The sequence below is a fragment of the Bombus impatiens genome, unplaced genomic scaffold (genome assembly GCF_000188095.3).
Source record: "Bombus impatiens unplaced genomic scaffold, BIMP_2.2 scf_0036, whole genome shotgun sequence".
Lineage (NCBI taxonomy): Eukaryota > Metazoa > Arthropoda > Insecta > Hymenoptera > Apidae > Bombus > Bombus impatiens.
In genome coordinates, this window is record NT_176455.1 from 107,788 (window position 1) to 128,833 (window position 21,046).

Sequence of the window (21,046 nt, forward strand, 5' to 3'; positions counted from 1 at the left end):
GACGGTTCTTTTTTATCACGAATAATTATTTATATTAATCGTAATGACATTAAAAAAAATGATTCCCTTTTAATACACGCTTTAAATCATAGTATGTATGTTTCTTTATAATACTATCGTACTCCTTCCCGTTTTTGTATACATCAAATGTAAATGTGATAAAAATAATGCTTATATTTTAATGCTTTTTTAAATTAAAGATATAATAAATTTTGTCAAAACATAAACATGCTTCAAAGAAGAATCATAGGAGCTTATGAAGTTGGAAATATTGCATTATATCTACTGTGTTACTGCAACAAAAAATGAATTACATCATACAATAAAATACAATAAATATAATACAATATAACAGTATATTAATTATATTAATACAATCTTATATTAAATATTTGAGTAAAAGGGGAGATTAAAAATTAATTCGACAATGATTTAATATATTCAGAAAATGTGATGATTTTTATATTTCATATATATATGTGTAATATATATATATTTTTTTTCTTATCAATAACGCATTCGTTTTATATTTTACTCAAAAAGCAACAAAAGGGAACTATTTTATTCAAAAAAGAAACATCCATGCATGAAACAAGTCATTATAAATTATTCACATATTACGAACAAAATTTGTTGCGTATCTGCCCTCTGATTGGTCGAAATTGCGTATTTCGTTCATAACACATATTCGCTCAATTGCGCATGCTCAGAAAACCGGTATTTCCTCATATGTGTGACGTTTAAGCGGAAATTGTAAATTTGAGAAATTTATTATAAATGCAGCGACAATTATGAAAAAGGGAAGAATTGTAAATCAAAAATCGAATTGGTCTCGTAAAATCGCTTTGTAAGAAAAGTTGAAACTTTTGGTCACAATGAAATGGAAGCTTTTAATACGTTTTATTTATGAAAGAGGGGGGAAATAGACGAATTCTCGGTGATGCGAAAGGTGATGTTAAACGTTGCATATCGCAGATACAAGTCACGAAGCGTGGTCGGGACAAGTCTAGACGATCATCGTCGAGGAAAAACCGATGAAGCTTGACCGTACTCAACACAGGTATCTAAATATGTATCGAAATTGTTGTAAAGAACCGATAAGAAATGATGATTCATACGCGTAACCTTTACGATAACGAGTTACGTTAGCGAGCAGCTGAAAACGTGCCTGTGATATACATTTTAAGTATTGTGTGTTAAAAGCCCAGGGAGTTGTGAAATGTATTAGATCAGTGACCAAAGAAGTAACATAGTATACAAAATCCAGTATGATGTAGAAAGTGAAAGTGAGAGTGTGAACAAAACTGAGGCGTTTCAATCGAATCGATATACCGAATCACAGACCGACATGCAGCTACGATGAACAAAATAAATAGGCCGGACATTTTCACGCGTGTCATTTATGATTTTATATTTCGCAACGCAACGCGTATTAAAACAAGCATTTACTGATTCATTCTCAATTTATTCTATTACTATTTTTATCAGAACCTATATACATTTATTTTTCAAGAAGTATTAAATATTAAAGTAAGCCACATTTGAATAACAGTAAAAAATTAAGCAAGAGAATAAGCGAATCTATTACAAGAAAAGGAAGATATCGATAGTACTTTATATATAATTCACACGAAGCATGTATCGAAAGTATATTCGAACCTAAAGAAAAGGAAAGAATTTTCATTAACACGAATCAACGTACAAACTACATATATAATTGATATATTTATTAACAGAATATTAAAAATAAGACGCAATCGGTATTTGCAGAAGACTTGGTTACACGATGTTGACTCAGCTTCGGTGAGAATGTAGCATAGAATCGGAACTCGATCGAGGTCGAGCTTTAGTAATCGATTGTTGCATTTTCGGCGTCCTTCTCTTTTCCACACATAGGAGAGCTCTAGAATCACATACAAAAATAATTAAATCAGTCTGAAATAGGACCTGATACAGAATCGATAAAGTGTAGAAAAATCAAATTCTTATTGTAAGAGGCCGAGCATTGAGCACGGGTGCGTGTTTACGGTACGGAGCGAACCAAAACATCAATGACCTTGAAAGAGAAGCAGTCACGTGACTGGGAGAGAGCACAAGGATTGGATAGTTTCGGCGCATATAATGTGTATTGCGTCGTGCGCACCCTATGTCCCGCATTCCGTGTCCGATAGATGGTTGAAAGTTTAGCGAGGGGTGAAGGGGCGAAAGACAGACTACGCGACGGCTTACGACGACGACGACGACGGGTACGACGACGACGACGAGGACGACGAGAAAAAACGGGAGAGGAGAGAGAGTGTGACTCGGCCCCCGTCTATGTGTGCGCGCGCGTTGCTCGGTTGTGTTGTCCAAGATGAAGTCCGACTCTAAACCTTTGTTGACAGCTCAGGCGGAAAAGGCGAATCATTACACGTAAGTAAGCGCCGGTCGCGCGTGCTACGTGAAAGAAAAAAGTGTTGGATAAAAAAGAAATTTCGGAGAGTACTGAAAGAAAGAAAGAGTGCGTGATTCGGATAAAAATTAAATATAATAATAATGATAAAAAAGTGAAGTGCTTAACAAAAAAAAGAGAATTCTAATGAAAATATAATATAATAAAAAAATACACGTAATGATAAATACGTATATGCCTATGTCCATATGCAAATAAAATAAAATAAAATAAAAACGAAAAGAGAAAAGAAAACGAAAGAGAACGGAATAAAAGAGGGAGGGCCGCGCGAGCACAGCAGCGCGGCATCGACGCGCGCGTCAAAATACGCCACGAAATAATGTGTAGCTCTGTGGATTCGCATTCCAGATACTTGAAGGAATTTCGCGTCGAACAATGTCCCCTCTTTATACAGCGCAAATGCACACAACACCGACCCTTCACGTGCTTCAACTGGCACTTTATGAACCAGCGGAGGCGAAGACCGGTGAGAAAGAGGGACCGCACCTTCAACTATAGCGCTGATAATTATTGCACTAAGTACGACGAGACTACCGGCATATGTCCAGATGGAGACGAGTAAGTTTATCTATCAGTTAGCATTGTGTATACATTATATACCATTTTTACCGTGGGGTTACGCTATCGGTGGATTACTCGTCCGTCGGTAGAGGGTATTACGAGTGATACAGTTGTGTGTTTCGTTAATTGGCCACCGAGATCAAAGCTTACTTGGCCAGTTAACGAGAGAGGTACGTTTCTGAGAAATCTCCAGTATCTATCTCTTCATTGGATAAGACCTGAGATATCGATACATTGATATGTTTGTTTATTTTACATATATAATATTAAAGACTCACTTCAAGAAATCAGTTTGACGAAGTGGTGGAAGTAGAGACGGTCAGTTAGCGAAGCAAAATTCTGGCCAGTTAACGCGACATTACTATATCTCTTATGTCAGATACATCGATTTGTCGCAGTCAGCCGACGGCATCAAAACTTACGTAGTATTTAATATTTAATCTTTCCGTATTAAAAGATTCTTATTATCATCCTTTCACTTTGAAACACCTACGAATTTTATAGAGGAAAAGAGACATGGTTATCTATTATTCTTTGTTCGTTGTGTATGTATGTGCGTGCTTACGCGCGCGCGCGTGTGTGTAAGCATATTAACATTGTTCTGCTTATAAAGCATGCAACGTATTCTTACTCAAGTTTGGAAACCGTAAATGAATTTTAAAGTATGAATGAAAATGTTTCTTCGTGATCGAGTCTGATATCGATGTGAAAGAATAACAGAGGGGTCTATCGGATTTCTTTGTGTCGTTGACACGCGCGTGTTGTAACATGCATCTGCGTGGTAATGCGTAACGACGTAACATCTCTTTGAGAATAACCTATGTAACGAAGAGGAGGCCAATTTCGACGTAACTTTCGAGGGCATGCGTATGTGTTATATATATAATATATAACATACATATATGTATGTAGCGAACAAAAGTGATCGAAACATTGCTGCGTTCTTATATCGGATTCGTGTACGACAGAAAAGCAGTATGGACGTGTATAGTAGACATAATAGTTTCATTTATTTACACGCATCTTATGACTAGATTACAGATATTTATTACAGATATAGTAAATTTATAGATGTAATAATGTAGATAATATTATATGAAAAGAAATTAGGTGGATAATTTAATATTAAAAATGAAGAAATTATGTAAAAAGTATTCATTATAATGTTTAATAAATGAAATGCATCTTAATTTAGGTTTCATTTGTTTATAAGAATATGATTTTATATAAACATCTGTAGTACTTTTATTTTATTTTATTTGTTATTTTAACTTCTACCTTAATGAAATACGTGCAATGTATATGTAGATATTGTTTGCAAATATATGAATGACAATAAAAAATTAATAAACATAATATTGCGTATATGCAAACCGTGATTTATTTATTGCATACATTTATATGTTCGTATTAGATTTAATGCATATACAAACACGCAGAAAAAACAGATTTTTCTAATAAATTTTTTTATGTTTCTAAATAAGAAACTGAAAGAGGACAATATACAGAAAACTGGTACAATTTATATTTCTAAAAAATAATAAGTATAAACATTCGGCTATCACTATCGATTATAGATTTTTTATAGATAATGTTTGCATTCTTACTCAAAAAGTAAGACATCTTTCATAAATTTCTTTAGAGAAGAAAATGATCAACTCCATTTTCTTAGCCCTAGAATTATCAAAGAAGTCAAGATGACAAATCCATAATGTTTCTAGTAATTCTATACATTTGCAATATTATGTTTTTTTGAATTTAAGTAATTTTTGCAATATTTATTCTTTTCACTTTTACTTAAGTTATCAGTGGTTCTATTATTAAAATATCTTAAATCTAATGTTTAATGTTTCAAAATTACATTTTATAAAATTTTTCGTAATACAGTATGTTTTTAATTAAAGTATTTATTCAAAAGAGTTCAAAGATTCGACGGTTATGTTTCGATTGTCTTATAGAATACGTATGTTGAAAATTTGACCTAAATTCTACAGGCAAGGAAGGAAAAGAATCAACTGTTACATAGGTATATTCATTGATTCTGACTAGTTTTTGCGGCTTAATCGCGAATCATTATTTTCAAACTAATTAATGCAACGTGTTTTTGGATTAATTCAATCGAATCGAAGCGAACAAATTAAAACATTGCGAGTCATGTTCCTCTTGTTATGAATGTAAGCTTACACGCTTCCAGTCGCCATTGCTGATAGAATATAGCTACCGTCGGCTGTTAACCTGTTGTCATCCATTGTAGATAACCCAACGAAACTAAGCAGAAATTTCTCCATGCTTTCAGGCGTATAACTACACTTTCTTCCGCGGCCATCTTTTTTTCGAGGTTATCATTTCCTCTATTACACTTTTGTCCCTTTGCTTCTTAATTTGTATTATAATATTGTAACGCTTTCGATATGAAATATTCTGAAATCGATATTAAATATTTGAAGTATATAAATGGCGTCTAACTGTTCACTATGAAATATGAAAAAAGAAATATATAAGTATATTTGCATAATATTGAGGCTATTAACCCGAATTTGTTTAATTCTAGATATCCATGCAGGATATGATATTGAGACATAGATTTAGGTCATTGTTTTAAATTATCTTGTTGATAATTCCTTGCTTGATAAAAATTTATCGTTGATTTATTGTTCTCAGAATATTATTTTTAAAAAGAGTATTGTTTTAATCATTTCTTATTTGTTAATTAATATTGTAGAACTCATATGTGTGTAAAATAAACAAATAAGAAGCACAAACGAATAAGTAGACGTTGATGGATGATCTTTTAAGACGAATGAATAAAATTACGAGAATTATCACCAAAAACATTAAAACCTATTATCTGTTAATGAAAACAAACGAAACCAGTTTCTTTTAAGACGCTTGTGAAACCATTAATAGACGAAGTTCAACTTAAAAGCTTATAAAAAATGTGCCAGGAATAATGTGAAAAATGTTTACGAATTATTTTTATGCTAAAAAGTTTTCGTTATGCTTGTTACAATTTGCAAAACAAATTGTGCATTATTTGTTATTATTTATTACCTGTTATTATTGATTTTATAGCATTTTATTAACTTTTGCTATTACATTATATACTTATTAAGACATACCACAAAGATTTTTATATTCAAACTATTAACAAAATCGATACAATCCTTTCTAAATTAATTTATTAACATAAATATTTGAAACACGTTTTAAAAATTTAAGTAATAAAAATTATCATTATTTTTATTAGTATATTAATATTTATATCCATTTTTACATACAATGTACGCTAAAATAAGTTTGAATATTCTATTGAGTTTGGAGAAAAATATAAATACAAAGTGATTACATTAACGTATTTAAGAAGGAAGAATTAAATATTTATTCAAGATCGAATTTTTTTTCCATTTACGTGAAAATTACGTTTTGTTTAATATAATTTAGAATAATTATCACAATTTAACTTTTATCGCATCAACTTTCCCTCTGAAGAACACAAGATTGTGAGCGAGTTTTTAATTGATAACTAATTCGTGCACGGATATATTTGTCGTATTATTAATTATGATAAGGGTGTGCTGAATATTCGTTGTTTGCAGCGTTATATTTTTAGTTGATTTTCTTCATTCATAAATCATAAGTTTGCGATAATGGTTACTGTAATCATTTATTATTCTATTTTTATCTGAAATAAAAATTCCAAAGAATTGAATTGAAATCAGTTATGATAAATTAATCTTTTTTTAAATGTTTTTAACATTAATCTCATGGAAGATTATAACGTATTGTTAAATAAGATTTTATATTTTTATTTTCACAATACAAAAACAATTAGCTAAAAAATTATTTTATTTTAGATATTTCTATATACATTTTATGTAAAAAATAAATGAAAATATCTGTGATCGGTTTTCCCTCCAAAATATCCAGCGCCTCGAGTTCCCAAACAAAGGAGCCTACTGATATTGATTTTCTCTTACGTGGCATGGTGGCAACAAAGAATTATATGTGGTAATCCTTGTTGCTGCACCGTAAAATGTTCCGAAACCATTATGGTACAATTATAGCTCAGAAAATAAAACTATCTATCGAAAGTTCAAGGTCGTATTTGTTTTTCTGATAACTATCGTAAATTTTTAAATGTTTACCGCATTATATTGCATTCTTTCCTAATCTAAGTTAAATTTTAAAAGATACAATAACTCGCGTAAAGCATAAATGCGCGTACCATATTAAGTTGTAATTCTTATTAAAAAAATGAGTTCCTTGTAATGTCCAAAAATCATTAAATTGAATTTGTATAGTCTCTTATATAATCATTACATAATTTATGCTGTATTATAAGACCTACATTGAATATGTTGTTATCAAACCATATTTAATAGTTTTTAGTTGACATTTAGTCTAACATTGAGTAGTATTAAAATTCAATTCTTTTGAATTAATGTATTTGTATATCCTAATTAACATTAATTTAGTAAAATTCTATTAGTTCATAATAGTTAATTATTCAATAAGTTATCTTCATTTTTATGGTACATTTTTTATATACATTATGGTGCTGTTCTTCAATTAATTTACATAAATTTTGTTGTTAAACAGGTGTCCGTTTCTTCACCGTACTGCTGGCGACACAGAAAGGCGTTACCACCTACGTTATTATAAAACCTGCATGTGTGTCCATGATACAGACACACGTGGGTTCTGTGTCAAGAATGGCCCTCATTGTGCCTTTGCACATGGTAATCATGATCTTCGTCCCCCTGTTTATGACATTAAGGAGATACAGGCATTGGAGAACCCTGATTCTGATCCTAATTCATCTTCTAACGGACCAAACATACTTGACAAAGAAAGGAACTTAATGAATGAAGATCCAAAATGGCAGGATACGAATTATGTACTCAGTAATTACAAAACAGAACCTTGCAAACGTCCACCAAGACTTTGTCGTCAGGGCTATGCCTGTCCACAATATCACAACAGTAAAGATAAAAGACGTAGTCCACGCAAGTACAAGTACAGGTAAGTAATTGTCCCTAAATTTGAGAAAAACTTTAAAAATAACTATTTACAAATGTATCTAACTTGAAACTTCATTCTAGATCAACACCATGTCCTAATGTAAAACATGGAGAAGAATGGGGTGAACCAGGCAATTGCGAACAAGGAGATGCTTGTACATATTGTCATACACGTACGGAACAACAATTCCATCCTGAGATATACAAATCCACAAAGTGTAATGATGTACAACAAGCTGGATATTGTCCACGCGGAGTCTTCTGTGCTTTTGCACATGTTGACCGTGAGTGTACCCTCATAAACCGTACGTAAAACAGTTACTACTACTTTAGTAAGTTTCGTGCAACTTTTTTTTTTTTAATAATATTTTATTGGCTTCATTCACAATACTTAATCGCTTGATATGCAATTGATCAAAATAAATTCATGTAACGCGCAAAGTCTACTAATGTATAAAAGCGCTTGTAATTGCTTCTATATAAAAATTATTTAACATTTTATATTTGCTTTTGAGAATTCTTTCTCTTTTTTTCTCTTTCTTTCTCTTTCTCTCTCTCTATTTGGTAAACATAGGCCTTTTGTAAATGATTAAACTTAGTATTCAAAATTGCTTCTCAAAATTGATATATTGGGACGTTGGTATGGTGTGCTGATGGAGCAGTGTTGCCAACAGAAGAAATGAGCCTGGCGAGGGACATGGCGGTACCTATAGATTGTGGCACCAATCTGGCAGATATTCTAAGCAATGCGCTTCCACCCGATAAGCGCAGTCATGAGAAGGATAAACAACTTAGTGATAGTAGTGTAAGTCTACTATGTACCTAAAAATAATGAATTTCTTTTAGATAATATATAATTTAGCGATATCATTAAATATTTAAATTACAGAATGGAAGCGGTGAAGTATCAGAATCAGCAAGTACTAGTAGCGTTGGCAGTAACAGTTCACACAGTAAAGCTCCTGGTGCTCAACTTCATAACTCCAATTCCAATAGCACTGTAAACACTTCCAATCAGCAAAAGTTAACAAGCATACTTTATAATCCCAGTTCTCTTTTGCAAGTTGTAAGTTTGACCATTTGGTTCTGGAATCAAATATCTGTACATTTAATAAAGGTCCAGCAAATAATTCTACGAATATTAAACAGGGTGAAATACGAAAACAAGTGGTTGCAATAGACAGTGATCCTTTATTAACGAAAGCAGAAAAAGCTCAACTGAAACAAGGCCTGTATAGTGCATATAGTTTGAATGGAACCTTAGGGAATCATTCATTAGCAACTACCGTCTCACCACTTTCAAGTTCATTTTACCCAAATGATACTGTGGAATCTGTAGTAGGTAAGGTAAAGTTAAGGAAGAATAAAGGAAAAGAATATTTTTACCCAGTTTTAATCATGATTTCTTTCCTTTTCAGGAAATGCATTAGACGAGTTACATCTAGATGACCCCTTAAATTTAGTAGAATCAATTCATAGGGATACGAATTCACCAATTAGCAATTCAATATCAGCAGGCCTAGCAAGTTCTGGACTATTAGGTAGCTCAGCACCAGTTAATATTCCTGGAATGAATGAACGTTCAGTTCTTACGAATTTTTCGCCATCAACATCCAGTCCACTGCAGCATCTACATTCGACTGGTTTTCTTACTGGATCTAGATTTTCTCACCAGGATTCAATAGAATCGGTAAATGAAGTATTTTATTCTGTTCTTTCGTCTGTTGCAGAAAAGAATGTCTTGGCACTATTTTAATATTTTATTTTGTTCCATTGATTTCAGACTATGCCATTTATGAATCAAGTATCAGACCCATTTAGCAATCATATTTCACAGCTTAGCAGTTCAGCTTCTAAGCTTAGCGGATTTAATAGTAGCTTATTTGATTTTACGAATCAAGGAATGTCTCCATCTCGTACTCAACCTCTCCCAGCATCTCCATTGGTTAATGCATTTTCCATTAGTCCGAGTAACACAGGATCTTTATCTGAGGTTAGAACTCCCCCAGTTTTTATTTCAACATTATTGTTGATGAACTAAAATAAAGTTTAAAGGAGACATATCGTTTGCATTAATTTGTCTTAGGTACAAAGGCTCAGGGAGGAATTGACGTCAAGTCGTGCGCAACTAGCAACGTGGGACGAACGTATTAATCAAGCTAGAGCTGCTTGCGCTGCATGGCAATTAGAAAGTGAGGAGGCTAAAAGAAAAGCGAGTATCGCTGAACAGCAGAGAGATGAGGTAAATAGTAGCTATATTCGTTTTTTCTGTGAAATATATAAAGTTGGTAATATAAAAATTGTTAACAGGCCTTGTTACAAGTGAAAGCATTAAGGGTAGAAAATGAAGCGTCTGGTGGTGGACCATACCTTCACACATTGAGAAGAACAAGTGAGCTCAGATCGTTATCGATAGCTGCATTAAAATCAATTCAATCACAGCTTCGTTCGGATCTCGAAGAAGTAGAAAAGGTAAAACAAAGTTGTCATGCCAGCTTGAATAGCTGGTATATCAAGCGTTTCGCGAATAATGATTAATTTATCTGAAGAGGATGCGAAAGAATTAGATTCTACAGCTACCTCATCTTCATCAAACAGAATTTTCTTCTATTATCAATTAAACACGTTCCAATTGGCAATCAAGATTATCTTTGATAGAATTGTAAAGTCTAATCTATTTGCGATCGATCTGATTAATGGAAACACTATAGGTAGCTCAGTTGTTGCCGTTCCAGGTGCTGTACAGAGAAACGGCAACAAAGTGCATGGTTTGCGAAGAACAAAATCGCACTGTTACCCTCTCACCCTGTAACCACTACGTGGTCTGCTCGACGTGCGCTCCAAATCAACGAGAGTGCCCGTACTGCCAGACTCCGGTTGTCTCCACAAGTTAGGTCCGAATATTTTGTTAGAACACCCGTTGTTATAATCTCCATTCTTTCTTAATAACCAAGACAAATATCCTCATAATTCTAATGTGAGTAGTACTAGGATTTTCAACGTAAATTCCCGGTACTTTAAATGCGATGGTATATAAAATGAACAATTAAAAGAATTTGTATTGCGATACATGTACAACCGCAATAGAAAAAAGAAACAAAAAAAAACGATGAACAAATTTATTCAAATATATAATTTGACTGTCGCCAAAGTGAATATGGATGTGATAAGACTTCGTTTCCGTAGTCTGTATTTGTCATACATTTTTGTGTCAACCATCATGCTACTATATAGCTATTCATCAAGATTCAGATATCACATCCTTTATATTAAGGACACATATTAATGATCTTGAAATGGAAAACTAATTAATATATAATACAAGATACATTTACTAGCAGGGTGCTAGCTAAATAGTTAGCATTTAATAACACGCATGTGTGCCAGTTACACAAACAATGTAACGCGAAGGAAAAGAAAAACAATATAATCATAAATGATGGACAAAATTTTGGGACCTCTAAAGTATATATTTGTTTAAAAAATTGTAATACCATAATTAAACGCAACAAAAGATTAATGTCCCACAATATAATAGTTATAGAATAATTTCACTCAATTGTTGAGCTGTTAAACGTATGTCACAAGAGATGATATTTCTATTGTATTTAAAGATATATATTTAAATAGGATTTTTCAATTGACCCGTACTGATGGTAATAATACAAGTATTAACAAATTTTATATCCTTGGTTGAAAAGGTAGTATCGATACCTGTATTATATAAGGAATATATATATATATATGATTTCTAGATTTTTATACAAAATAATAAAATTGCTCATATTTATAACAAAAAACGAATTGGTATTCGTAAAAGAAAAGTATGTAAGAAAATAATACATTTAACAATTTCATTGTTAAAAGAAAGGTATATGTATTATTTCAAACTTACAATGTTCTTGACATTATTCTCTTTGTTTTTCTTAGATATATATGTACACATATATTTTTTTGTTTTTCATCTTTTATAATTTCTATAAAATATACTTAAATTATAATTCATTAAAAAAATGTTTTTATACTTTGGATACATCGAAAAACAGTGATAGTTGGTAGTTAAGATTTTTATACCAGTACGATTTCTTTATTCTCTTTTCTTTTTTCCTCTCTTAATAGTTGATAATATCTTAATTAGTAGGTAGTCATTTGTATATGTTTCATTATGCTTCTCTTCTGTATATGGTATGTAGTATGTTACATTTTAAACTTTAAGTATGCTTAATATACATATAAATGAATATATATATATATATACATATATATGTATATGAATACGTTATATACTTACTATTGAAATTAAGTAGTGTGTGATAGTAATGAAGAAACGTAATTTTGCGACAAAAGTACATTACTAAATTAATTAAACTCAATTTTTGTGTTATAAGTTTTTACATTTTTAGGTGTAAGAAATATTATGAATATTTAGGATTTTTCAATTTAATCAAAAGATGAAGGAGTAACTTATATTTATGATACCAGCGATAATTATGTGACATACGTATTACAGCTCGATATAAGCGACATGCAACTGAAAAAGCATGCCAACTAACTTTTTTCAATGAAACGCGTGAATACTGCGTTTTGTACACCGGCTCTATAAAACATTTTCATTTTGAATATGTAGCTGGTAATCATTACATTATAAAGCGACTATACATTCATGGTAAAGAAAGAAAGAAGGTAAAATATTGCCTAAAGTATAAATGAATAGTATAGATAGGACAACATTATCAAATTTTTTCCTGATAGACATAAAACATTACTATAACCAATTTTAAAGACTATTATTTAATATTTACGATATAATTAAAATTATTTTAAATGTATAATACCCTGCACAAATTGACTTTTTTTCAAAGGACATATATTATTTCAAAGGACGTATATTTTTGCGGATTATTAGAGCTTTTTCACATAAGTCATGAATCTTGTTTAAAACAAACACAATATTACCAAATGAGAATACAAGGTATAAAAAAGTACACAAATTTCATTGAAACAGAAAAAAAGAGGGTATTATAACAAACTTTACTTAATTATTTAAATATTTAATAACTCGACAATGAAGCTGATTGTTGTTTCTCCTTTCTTCAATTATCTTCATAGTTTAGTATCAAAAAGTGAGGCCAAAAAAGAAATAAATGTTTTTATTAGGTCCGTTTTTATTACAAATTATTAATATTAAAATATAATAGATGTTACTAAAAACATACAATTTTGCGTATCATGGTATAAACGATCCATCAAAGGATTATGTTTGTAAAGAAAGAAATGAAATGGAATGAAAATGGTAAAAAACAAAGTGTATAACAAAGAAAATGTCAACATAAAGTGAGGATGATATTGTTATAAATACCAACTATGTATTATATTTCATCAAGTATGATGGATAGATGAATATTTTAATTTCTCCCGCGAGATCGTATATATCATGATATAATTTTCAAAGTACTATTTAGAATTTAATCAATTTAGCACTATAACAATGCATTTTTCAATTATGTTTTTAAATGCATTCTTTATAAGTACTACAATCACAGCAGGTATGATAAAAAGAAAACGAGGTGTTTATCTCTTCGCATTCTTAGAATATATTTTATCTTGAAAATACTATTCTTAAATGCGATTCCTTTTTAAGTCGTCAATATTTTTTATAACTGTTATTATTGTTATTTTTGCTTTCATAAAAGAAAAGAAATGTTCACACACTATCATCTTATAGAAATAGTAGGAGATTAACCAATTAAGGTACTAGTTTGCCATTGAAAACTGTACTTATAAAGAATGCTTATTTCATCGACTTCTCATAATTATGATGTTCCCTCCAATGGGTTATATAGTTAAATATAATAGTAGCTATTGAAGATTAATTATCTCATGCTTTGAAATCAAATAAGAGTTTAAGCAAAAAAATAGAGTAATATAATCAAGATCATATGGAATAGCAAGTTTTTTTTTATTTTTAATTCTTTTTTCTTTTATTTTATATAATAATGAGGTGCATTATGATTGTGGCAAGTCGTATGAAAACCTAGGAAAGATATTCCTGAATGATATAATATTAAATATTATAAACAATTATGATATATATATATATGTATATATATATACATATATGTATGTATGTATGTATGTATATATGTATATATACTATTTTACTTATAACAATAACACAATTAAAATATTAATTATTAAGAGCATAAATTATTGTGAAAGCAACAAATTTAGCTACAAAATAGGTTAATAGGAGATTAACAAATAAAAAAATTAGTTAATATCGTGTACTAAAGAAAAAGCATACAGTTGAATATTTATATAATACACTGCCCCAATTGTTGGTTTTAATGATCATTTTTCTTCATATTTTTGGTATACAATATGTAACTCGTTATGAGATAGAGATTCTTCTAGATACTGACACATTGTCTTTATATACTTATAAATGTATAATAATTTTTTTCTTACTATAATTGAAATATATGTTTAATATATTGAATCTCTTAAATGTCAAAAAACTATATTTATATAAATGAATCTTTATAAAGTTAATGGTAATTACTAAAATATTAACAATATAGTTGGTCTTCATCTAACACTGCACAAAGAAAACCAACAATAGGGCAGATCAAATTGAACAATATATTTTTGACAAGTTACAATAATACAAATACAAAACGTTACATGCTCTGTTTTGTGCGAATGATTCTTCTCTTGTGTTAAACATTACTAGAGCCAGAAGAGCCATATTGTGACCGCTTGTTTATGCACTAGTTGAACGTTACAGAGATTGCCAGTTGTTTCATTTTCTTTTTAAAAAGGGAAGTATTCGTGATCAAAGAATAGGCAGATGATGGTTCCCTAATGTTGAGAAAGAATTATCTGCACACTCCAGGCGGCAAAACATACACATAATCATTAGATTATTGTACAATAATGAATTACGTAAAATAGTAATATATAATATCTAAACAAAAAAAGAACAAATTTGCTGAACATTTATATTACAATTTATAACTAAAGATACTTGCTATAAACCTGTATTACCTTTAATCACTTGTAATTTTGATATATGACTAATGCATTTGTTATTTAGATAATAGCAGTATGAATTCCGATAAATCAAGAGTACTCTGACTAAAACTAAAATTGATTTCTATCGATCGTAGAATGTGTTCTTGTTTGCAAAAATAACTGCTCAATATTTTGACAAAGAAAGAACAATCTAATAGTGGATACATTCTTTTTCTCATTCAATTACTATTTACTACTATTTACCACTATATATTTCGTATTCGTCTTTTAGCTACTGTTTAAATCTATCTTCTCTCACATTGTTTTATTTTCTTCATTCTGCAAATGTGGACACATTGTTAATAATAATACAATTTTACCGTGTCTGGTGTTATTACGATTATTATGGAAATGTATGCTCTTTAAAATATTTATATTATTATCAGTTAATATAATACTGCAAAACTGCTTAGATTGTAAACTCGTGTGTATTTTGATTGTGTAGGCTTTTAATTGGCAACTTTCTCCTAATTAAATGGTAGAATTTCTTTTTTTCATTTTATGATACACAATATGCAAACATTTTTGATCAGACTGAAATTAACATGAATCTGAACAACATACAGACACACATACACATAAAAGGAAAAGAAATCGAGTTCTACAGTACTGATATCTAAGCATTTTTGTATTAAATACGAGGTAGCAAATGGCTGTACAACTGTGATTATGTAATAACAATTTCTCTACTTAGATCTTATCGTTCGGTATGTCGGTATTTATGAAGATATAAATATTTTACATACAAAAACAAAAAAAGAAGAGAGAAGGCTGTAAAACTTTCAACTGTGCTCATTGACGCACTCATTGACGAATCCTCGACATGCATTATTTATGATCCAATTATTAAAGGTATTGACAATTAAGAAGAAAGAAACTTGCACATTCGAGCATAAGATACAGCAAGCCCATAAAACTTTTGAAATCATTCTGATCGAAGCGATGTTGTATTCTCAAATTATGTAAGAATCGTGAAGATGTTTCAATGACAAACAAGAGTCATTTCATTTTGCATTATTTTGACATGTGTTCTCTTTCTATCTACTCTGCATTTTAAAATTATTATGCATATTTTATTCTTTGCTGTCAATTACTAAATGAAAATAATATTACAATTTTTGCTAGTGACTGAACATTGAAAAGTTATAATAGTACATTAGTGGAAAAAAGTGTCACAACGCAAAAATTGAGCTAATCATTTTTAATAAGATTTTTGTAACGATTACTACCTATTCATTCCTTTGAAGAAAATGTGTCAGTCATTTGCATCCTCATATTACAATATTTCATGCCTCGTGTCAAAATAATGTTAACAAAATTGCGTCACGAGCTCTTACTATACCACAGAAAAAATAAAAGAATCATTGGTTATTTATTACTCAACAGTTAATGGTCTGTTTTATATTTAAATTCAAGTATCGATGAAAATAAAGGAACTATACAAAAACAAATAATAAAATGAGAAGAACAGTTAGTAAAGTGCACAAGGTACAATCTGTAAACAGTGCCATTTTCAACAGATTTATGAAAGTAATAAAGTTACGTTTTGCGAGAAACAAATGTGATCTGTTAATGTTTCTAATTTCTATGGATAATTCTGCATTTCTGATGTGACGGAGATTCAAACGCTGATATTATTTATTCCTCTATCTCTTGTTAAAGCTTCAATGTCTAAAGCTTGTATAACTAGTAACACTAATTTGTTAATTTATAATGAATAATGTTAGTGGCAAGTTAAAAAACACACCTTTGAAGTTAGATAAACACAAGAAAACAAAAATAAAATATAATAACAGGATTTATTTTTCGTGTATGCAGTAATGAATTGATGAAGCTGTTATTTTTAATTTGCAATTGACATTATTCGCTGAAATGTACCTTAATACTTTAAGTTGAAATTACATAGTATGGCAATTAAATTCAGTTAAATTATGTATAACTTTATTCTCAAGGTTTGTTGGTAGTTAACTCGATTTCCGCCCCCTTAGGTATGCAGGATTGTGTAGAAATATGTCCGTTAAAATATTTTAATATTTTTGCAATATTACAACACCGTCTTCCGGCACAATAATATTTGCATGTAGCCTAAAGCGCAGTAATAAATAATTTGAAATATTGCGGAAGGAGAGGAAATGTTTATTACTAAGCTAGCTTGTCGTATATAGACGTTGTTCTCTTACAGTGCAAAGAAACAAATTTAGAAACATTTAACATAGATGAAAAAAAAGTATATTCGTGCTATAATGAAGCATGTATCTATATTGCGATAATAAATATTTTACTGAAACTGTTGTACGAACGAGAAGATATTTTCTGAAACACGATTGATCCATTTTCTTAAAATATAGAACTGGAAAGCAGCAAAGAAGATATATAACTTTGTAATATTTAAGGGAAAAATGAATACGCCGCTCGTACAATAAACATTTTGTGGGGTGACCACAATTATTAAAAGTATAGTGTAATACGTTTATTGTAATATATTTATTTCATAATCTCATAAGAATGAAATATTAATACCGATTATCGAAATGCAAATATAACTGTAAAAGTTTGTAACAGAATTCTGGGGTTTTACGTTTTTGTCATATTTTAATCTGCAACACATTATAGCAGTATTACAAAATCTATTGCAATCATAACATTACAATATACTGAATAGTATATTATAGAAAAGAAGCTGCTGTTAACTTTATAAAAATTGTACATGAAAATTCATTTCTATAAAAGGTTGGAATATTATATTCTAATGACCATAATTATTTGGATGATAATCTTTGAAGAATGTAGAAAATATTTTATGTACAATTTTTTATGGTTCGATTTTTCCTATGCTATTATTTGTACAGAACATTATTTTAAATCAAACAAATGTAATATTGAGAAACAATGCCTCTGTAAACCATTGATAATGGTCACCCTCACAAAAAGGATATAGTAGACATAATTGAAACAACATTTGCAAGATAATAACGATAGATTATAAAAAAAATTCATGGATATCTACGATTGTTCTGGTTGTGGTTACTTCTGTATGTGCATTTTTATACAATGATTGTGAATTTGTATAGGCTAAACTCATATCATTGCTAATTTTTCTATAAATTCAAAAGTTATATGTATTGAAGAGTTATCTTAATCAAGGTGTGCAAAATTTTGCAACATTTAGCAGAGGCGGGCAAAATTCTATGGTACATAAAGGAAAACAATTTAAATAACGTTTTTAAATAAATAAATGTTTAACACATAAAATCTGTAAATGTGTCCATGAAAGATGAAAAATAATACTGTTTAAACATTTATAAATTTATTCATAATCATAGTAGACTTATATCGATACAATTTTCATTTACTCTTCTAACTAGTAAATTTTGAAAACAATTATTTTATTTAATGAATACCTCATTTTTGAATGGAGTAAAGACAAATGTGTAGCATACAGTTTTATTAAACAATTTAAATGTGTGTAACTATGTAATGTATAATATTTCTACATAAATAATAATAAAGTATTCATTTAATTATGAATACTTATTTTAATAGAGTATCAAGAACAAATATTTAGTAATAATAAATTTTTTATATAATAAATAAGAAAACTTAAAATACGAAGTATTAAAAAATGAGGTAGTGCCCGTTTCTGTACAAATTATTGCAATATTTCAATTACATTAAATCGACGTTAGTCAAAGGTGCTGCCAATAAGAAAAGAAAAACAAACACATACACTATCAATTAATCGAAGTATAAAAGCAACCAGAAAAATATTATTTTAAGATGACTGTATAGTATTATTGTCGTATACCAAGCATCTCGTACAACAAAATGTTAATATATAGTGTTTCGTATTATAACGATTTTTATAAATAAACTTTTCTATTCGACTTGAGAGGTGAAACGTTAATTATGGAAATTTATGATTTCATTTACAAATTTAATATCAGTGAGATCTAAAATGTTTTATCTTTCATTACAATGTTAATCTACAATTGTTTTACATTTAAATTGATTTCATGTAATTATTCGAGTTAAAAGCAAAAGAATACTGAACTTTTAATTAACAAACAATTGCATAACCGTTTTCCGTAATCGAGTCGAATGGTAAACATTATATCATTACAGTTAACGATATTTGGTATTTAATTATTAATTATGAAAGAAGTGGTTGGTGTTATAGATCTTATATGTCGTTTAGAATGTCAGGCAGTACCTTGTAGTTACTAAAGAACAAAGTATTTTGTATATTTATCGATACTTTTTATTATGCATTAAAATTGCATTTATTATGTGCAGCGGTTAATACAAAAATGTGAAGTTGCTGGATCGGTTATTCATATCACCTTTTCTTTTCTTTCTTTTTGCGATTGAACAAAAGAACCCAACGAAAGGAAATAATGAAATATTTATGTGATTGTCGTATATAATTCTGATATGTTCTATAAGTATTAGTATTTCTATATAAAAATTGTATATATATTTAATCGTATTTTCAAGTAATCTTCTTTTTTATATCAAAATTCAAGCTTGCAATTACTGAAGATTGTTCACGTATTCTATTTTTTATGACAAAATCAATTTTTTTAATTTATATATATAAGTTTAAATTCTTAAATTTTACAATAAGACTATGTTTCATTTATGTAGAAGGTAACAAAAAATGTTGGACAAATTGTAATTATTGTTTCTATTTATAGTATTAACGAGACTTCGTAAAGTAGAATATAATTTTCACATTCCGCGTGAAGATTTTTTATAGAAGTACAAAAGTAATATGGGCTTGCATTTTTGATGTTCGTGTCCTGCCAAAACCGATGCAATTATTCACAAACCAATAATATACTAGCATCTGCACGATGATTGAATAAGGTTTCATATCTGGTCGCATACCGAAAGAAAGACTACTTGAAATGTAAAGAAATAAAATGCAGTAAGTTTTCGTTGTCATTAACGGTTGTAGGCGAATTCTAATAAATGTCAGTACAAATTGAATGATGAAGAAAAAAAAGTGAAGCATCATTTGTGTGCAAATGACAAAAAAAAAAGAAATAAGAAGTTGATATTGACGACACGTATTTTTGGCAATACAATTTTAAATAACATATTTAAATTAACAATATAGCTGTAGTTAGAATGTTAGTAAATAAATTTTGTTCTAATATTTTCTTGATGACTGAAAGTTTATACATATATGTATGTGTGTGTATATATAAATATATATATATATATAATGCATATATTTATATGAATAACATTAATTTTGACGAAGATATAAGGATAATGATTATCTACTGGCGTAATTTGTAGAACAAATGTTTATTATTGCTTCTTATGCTATTATTAGGTAGTGAACTATAAAGAAGAATATTGTACATCAATAAAATTGATCATTTGAAAATAAAATATATTGATAACTTCTGTACCATGATGTTAGCAAACTATTATTTCTATTATTAACAGTAAATAAATACAAAAACAATTACATATTAAATAATTATTGAACTTTTTAATTTATCGTTTTCTAATTTTAACAAATTTATTAATAAAGTTTAGTTTGTATTACTTCATTATTTAAAAATATGCCTAAATGTGTAGTTACCATCTATATATAATTAATCTCATTTTTAGATAGTGTAGTCATCTTATTTCATTTATTACAGAATATTAAATGTAATTATATTATTAATATATATAAATTATAATCGCCAGAGTCAACATGTTTAAGAAATCCATATGTTCATATATATCTACTTATAACATATATTTTGGAACTTTCTTTATTAAATATTATATTACGTTGTGAAATACTAACCCTTAAAGGTTATCATGAATGAAATTTCACCTTATGTAAATTTTGTTTTAATATAATCCCATAAGTGTACCATCGAAATTATTTGTAACTACTACAAATAATAATTTTTTTACTCTTCATCTAATATGA

General features: G+C 29.3%; 1 protein-coding gene across 5 annotated transcripts; it reads left to right on the forward strand.

Moving 5' to 3' along the window:
- Nucleotides 1-830: 830 nt before the first annotated feature.
- On the forward strand, nucleotides 831-20,523 carry LOC100748988 (RING finger protein unkempt). 5 transcript variants are annotated; one of them, XM_012389311.3, is made up of 12 exons: nucleotides 834-2,412; nucleotides 2,801-3,010; nucleotides 7,613-8,035; nucleotides 8,116-8,339; nucleotides 8,697-8,839; nucleotides 8,924-9,100; nucleotides 9,184-9,376; nucleotides 9,453-9,724; nucleotides 9,818-10,027; nucleotides 10,121-10,276; nucleotides 10,345-10,506; nucleotides 10,770-20,523. In XM_012389311.3, the coding sequence occupies exons 1-12, from the start codon at nucleotides 2,354-2,356 to the stop codon at nucleotides 10,926-10,928; spliced, it is 2,388 nt and encodes a 795-aa protein (XP_012244734.1). In that variant the 5' UTR covers nucleotides 834-2,353; the 3' UTR covers nucleotides 10,929-20,523. The 5 variants fall into 5 exon arrangements, with proteins under 5 accessions (XP_033178736.1, XP_012244734.1, XP_012244738.1 ...); XM_012389315.3 differs by having other exon boundaries at nucleotides 8,709-8,839; XM_012389327.3 differs by having other exon boundaries at nucleotides 8,116-8,318; nucleotides 8,709-8,839.
- Nucleotides 20,524-21,046: the final 523 nt, after the last annotated feature.

What these genes read in the sequence shown, in the direction of transcription:
- LOC100748988 (XM_012389311.3), top strand. Translation starts at nt 2,354, where the DNA reads ATGAAGTCCGACTCTAAACCTTTGTTGACAGCTCAGGCGGAAAAGGCG. An exon ending in ACCAGGATTCAATAGAATCG is followed by an intron (nt 9,725 to 9,817) that starts GTAAATGAAGTA and finishes CATTGATTTCAG; the next exon opens with ACTATGCCATTTATGAATCA. An exon ending in CTGAACAGCAGAGAGATGAG is followed by an intron (nt 10,277 to 10,344) that starts GTAAATAGTAGC and finishes AATTGTTAACAG; the next exon opens with GCCTTGTTACAAGTGAAAGC.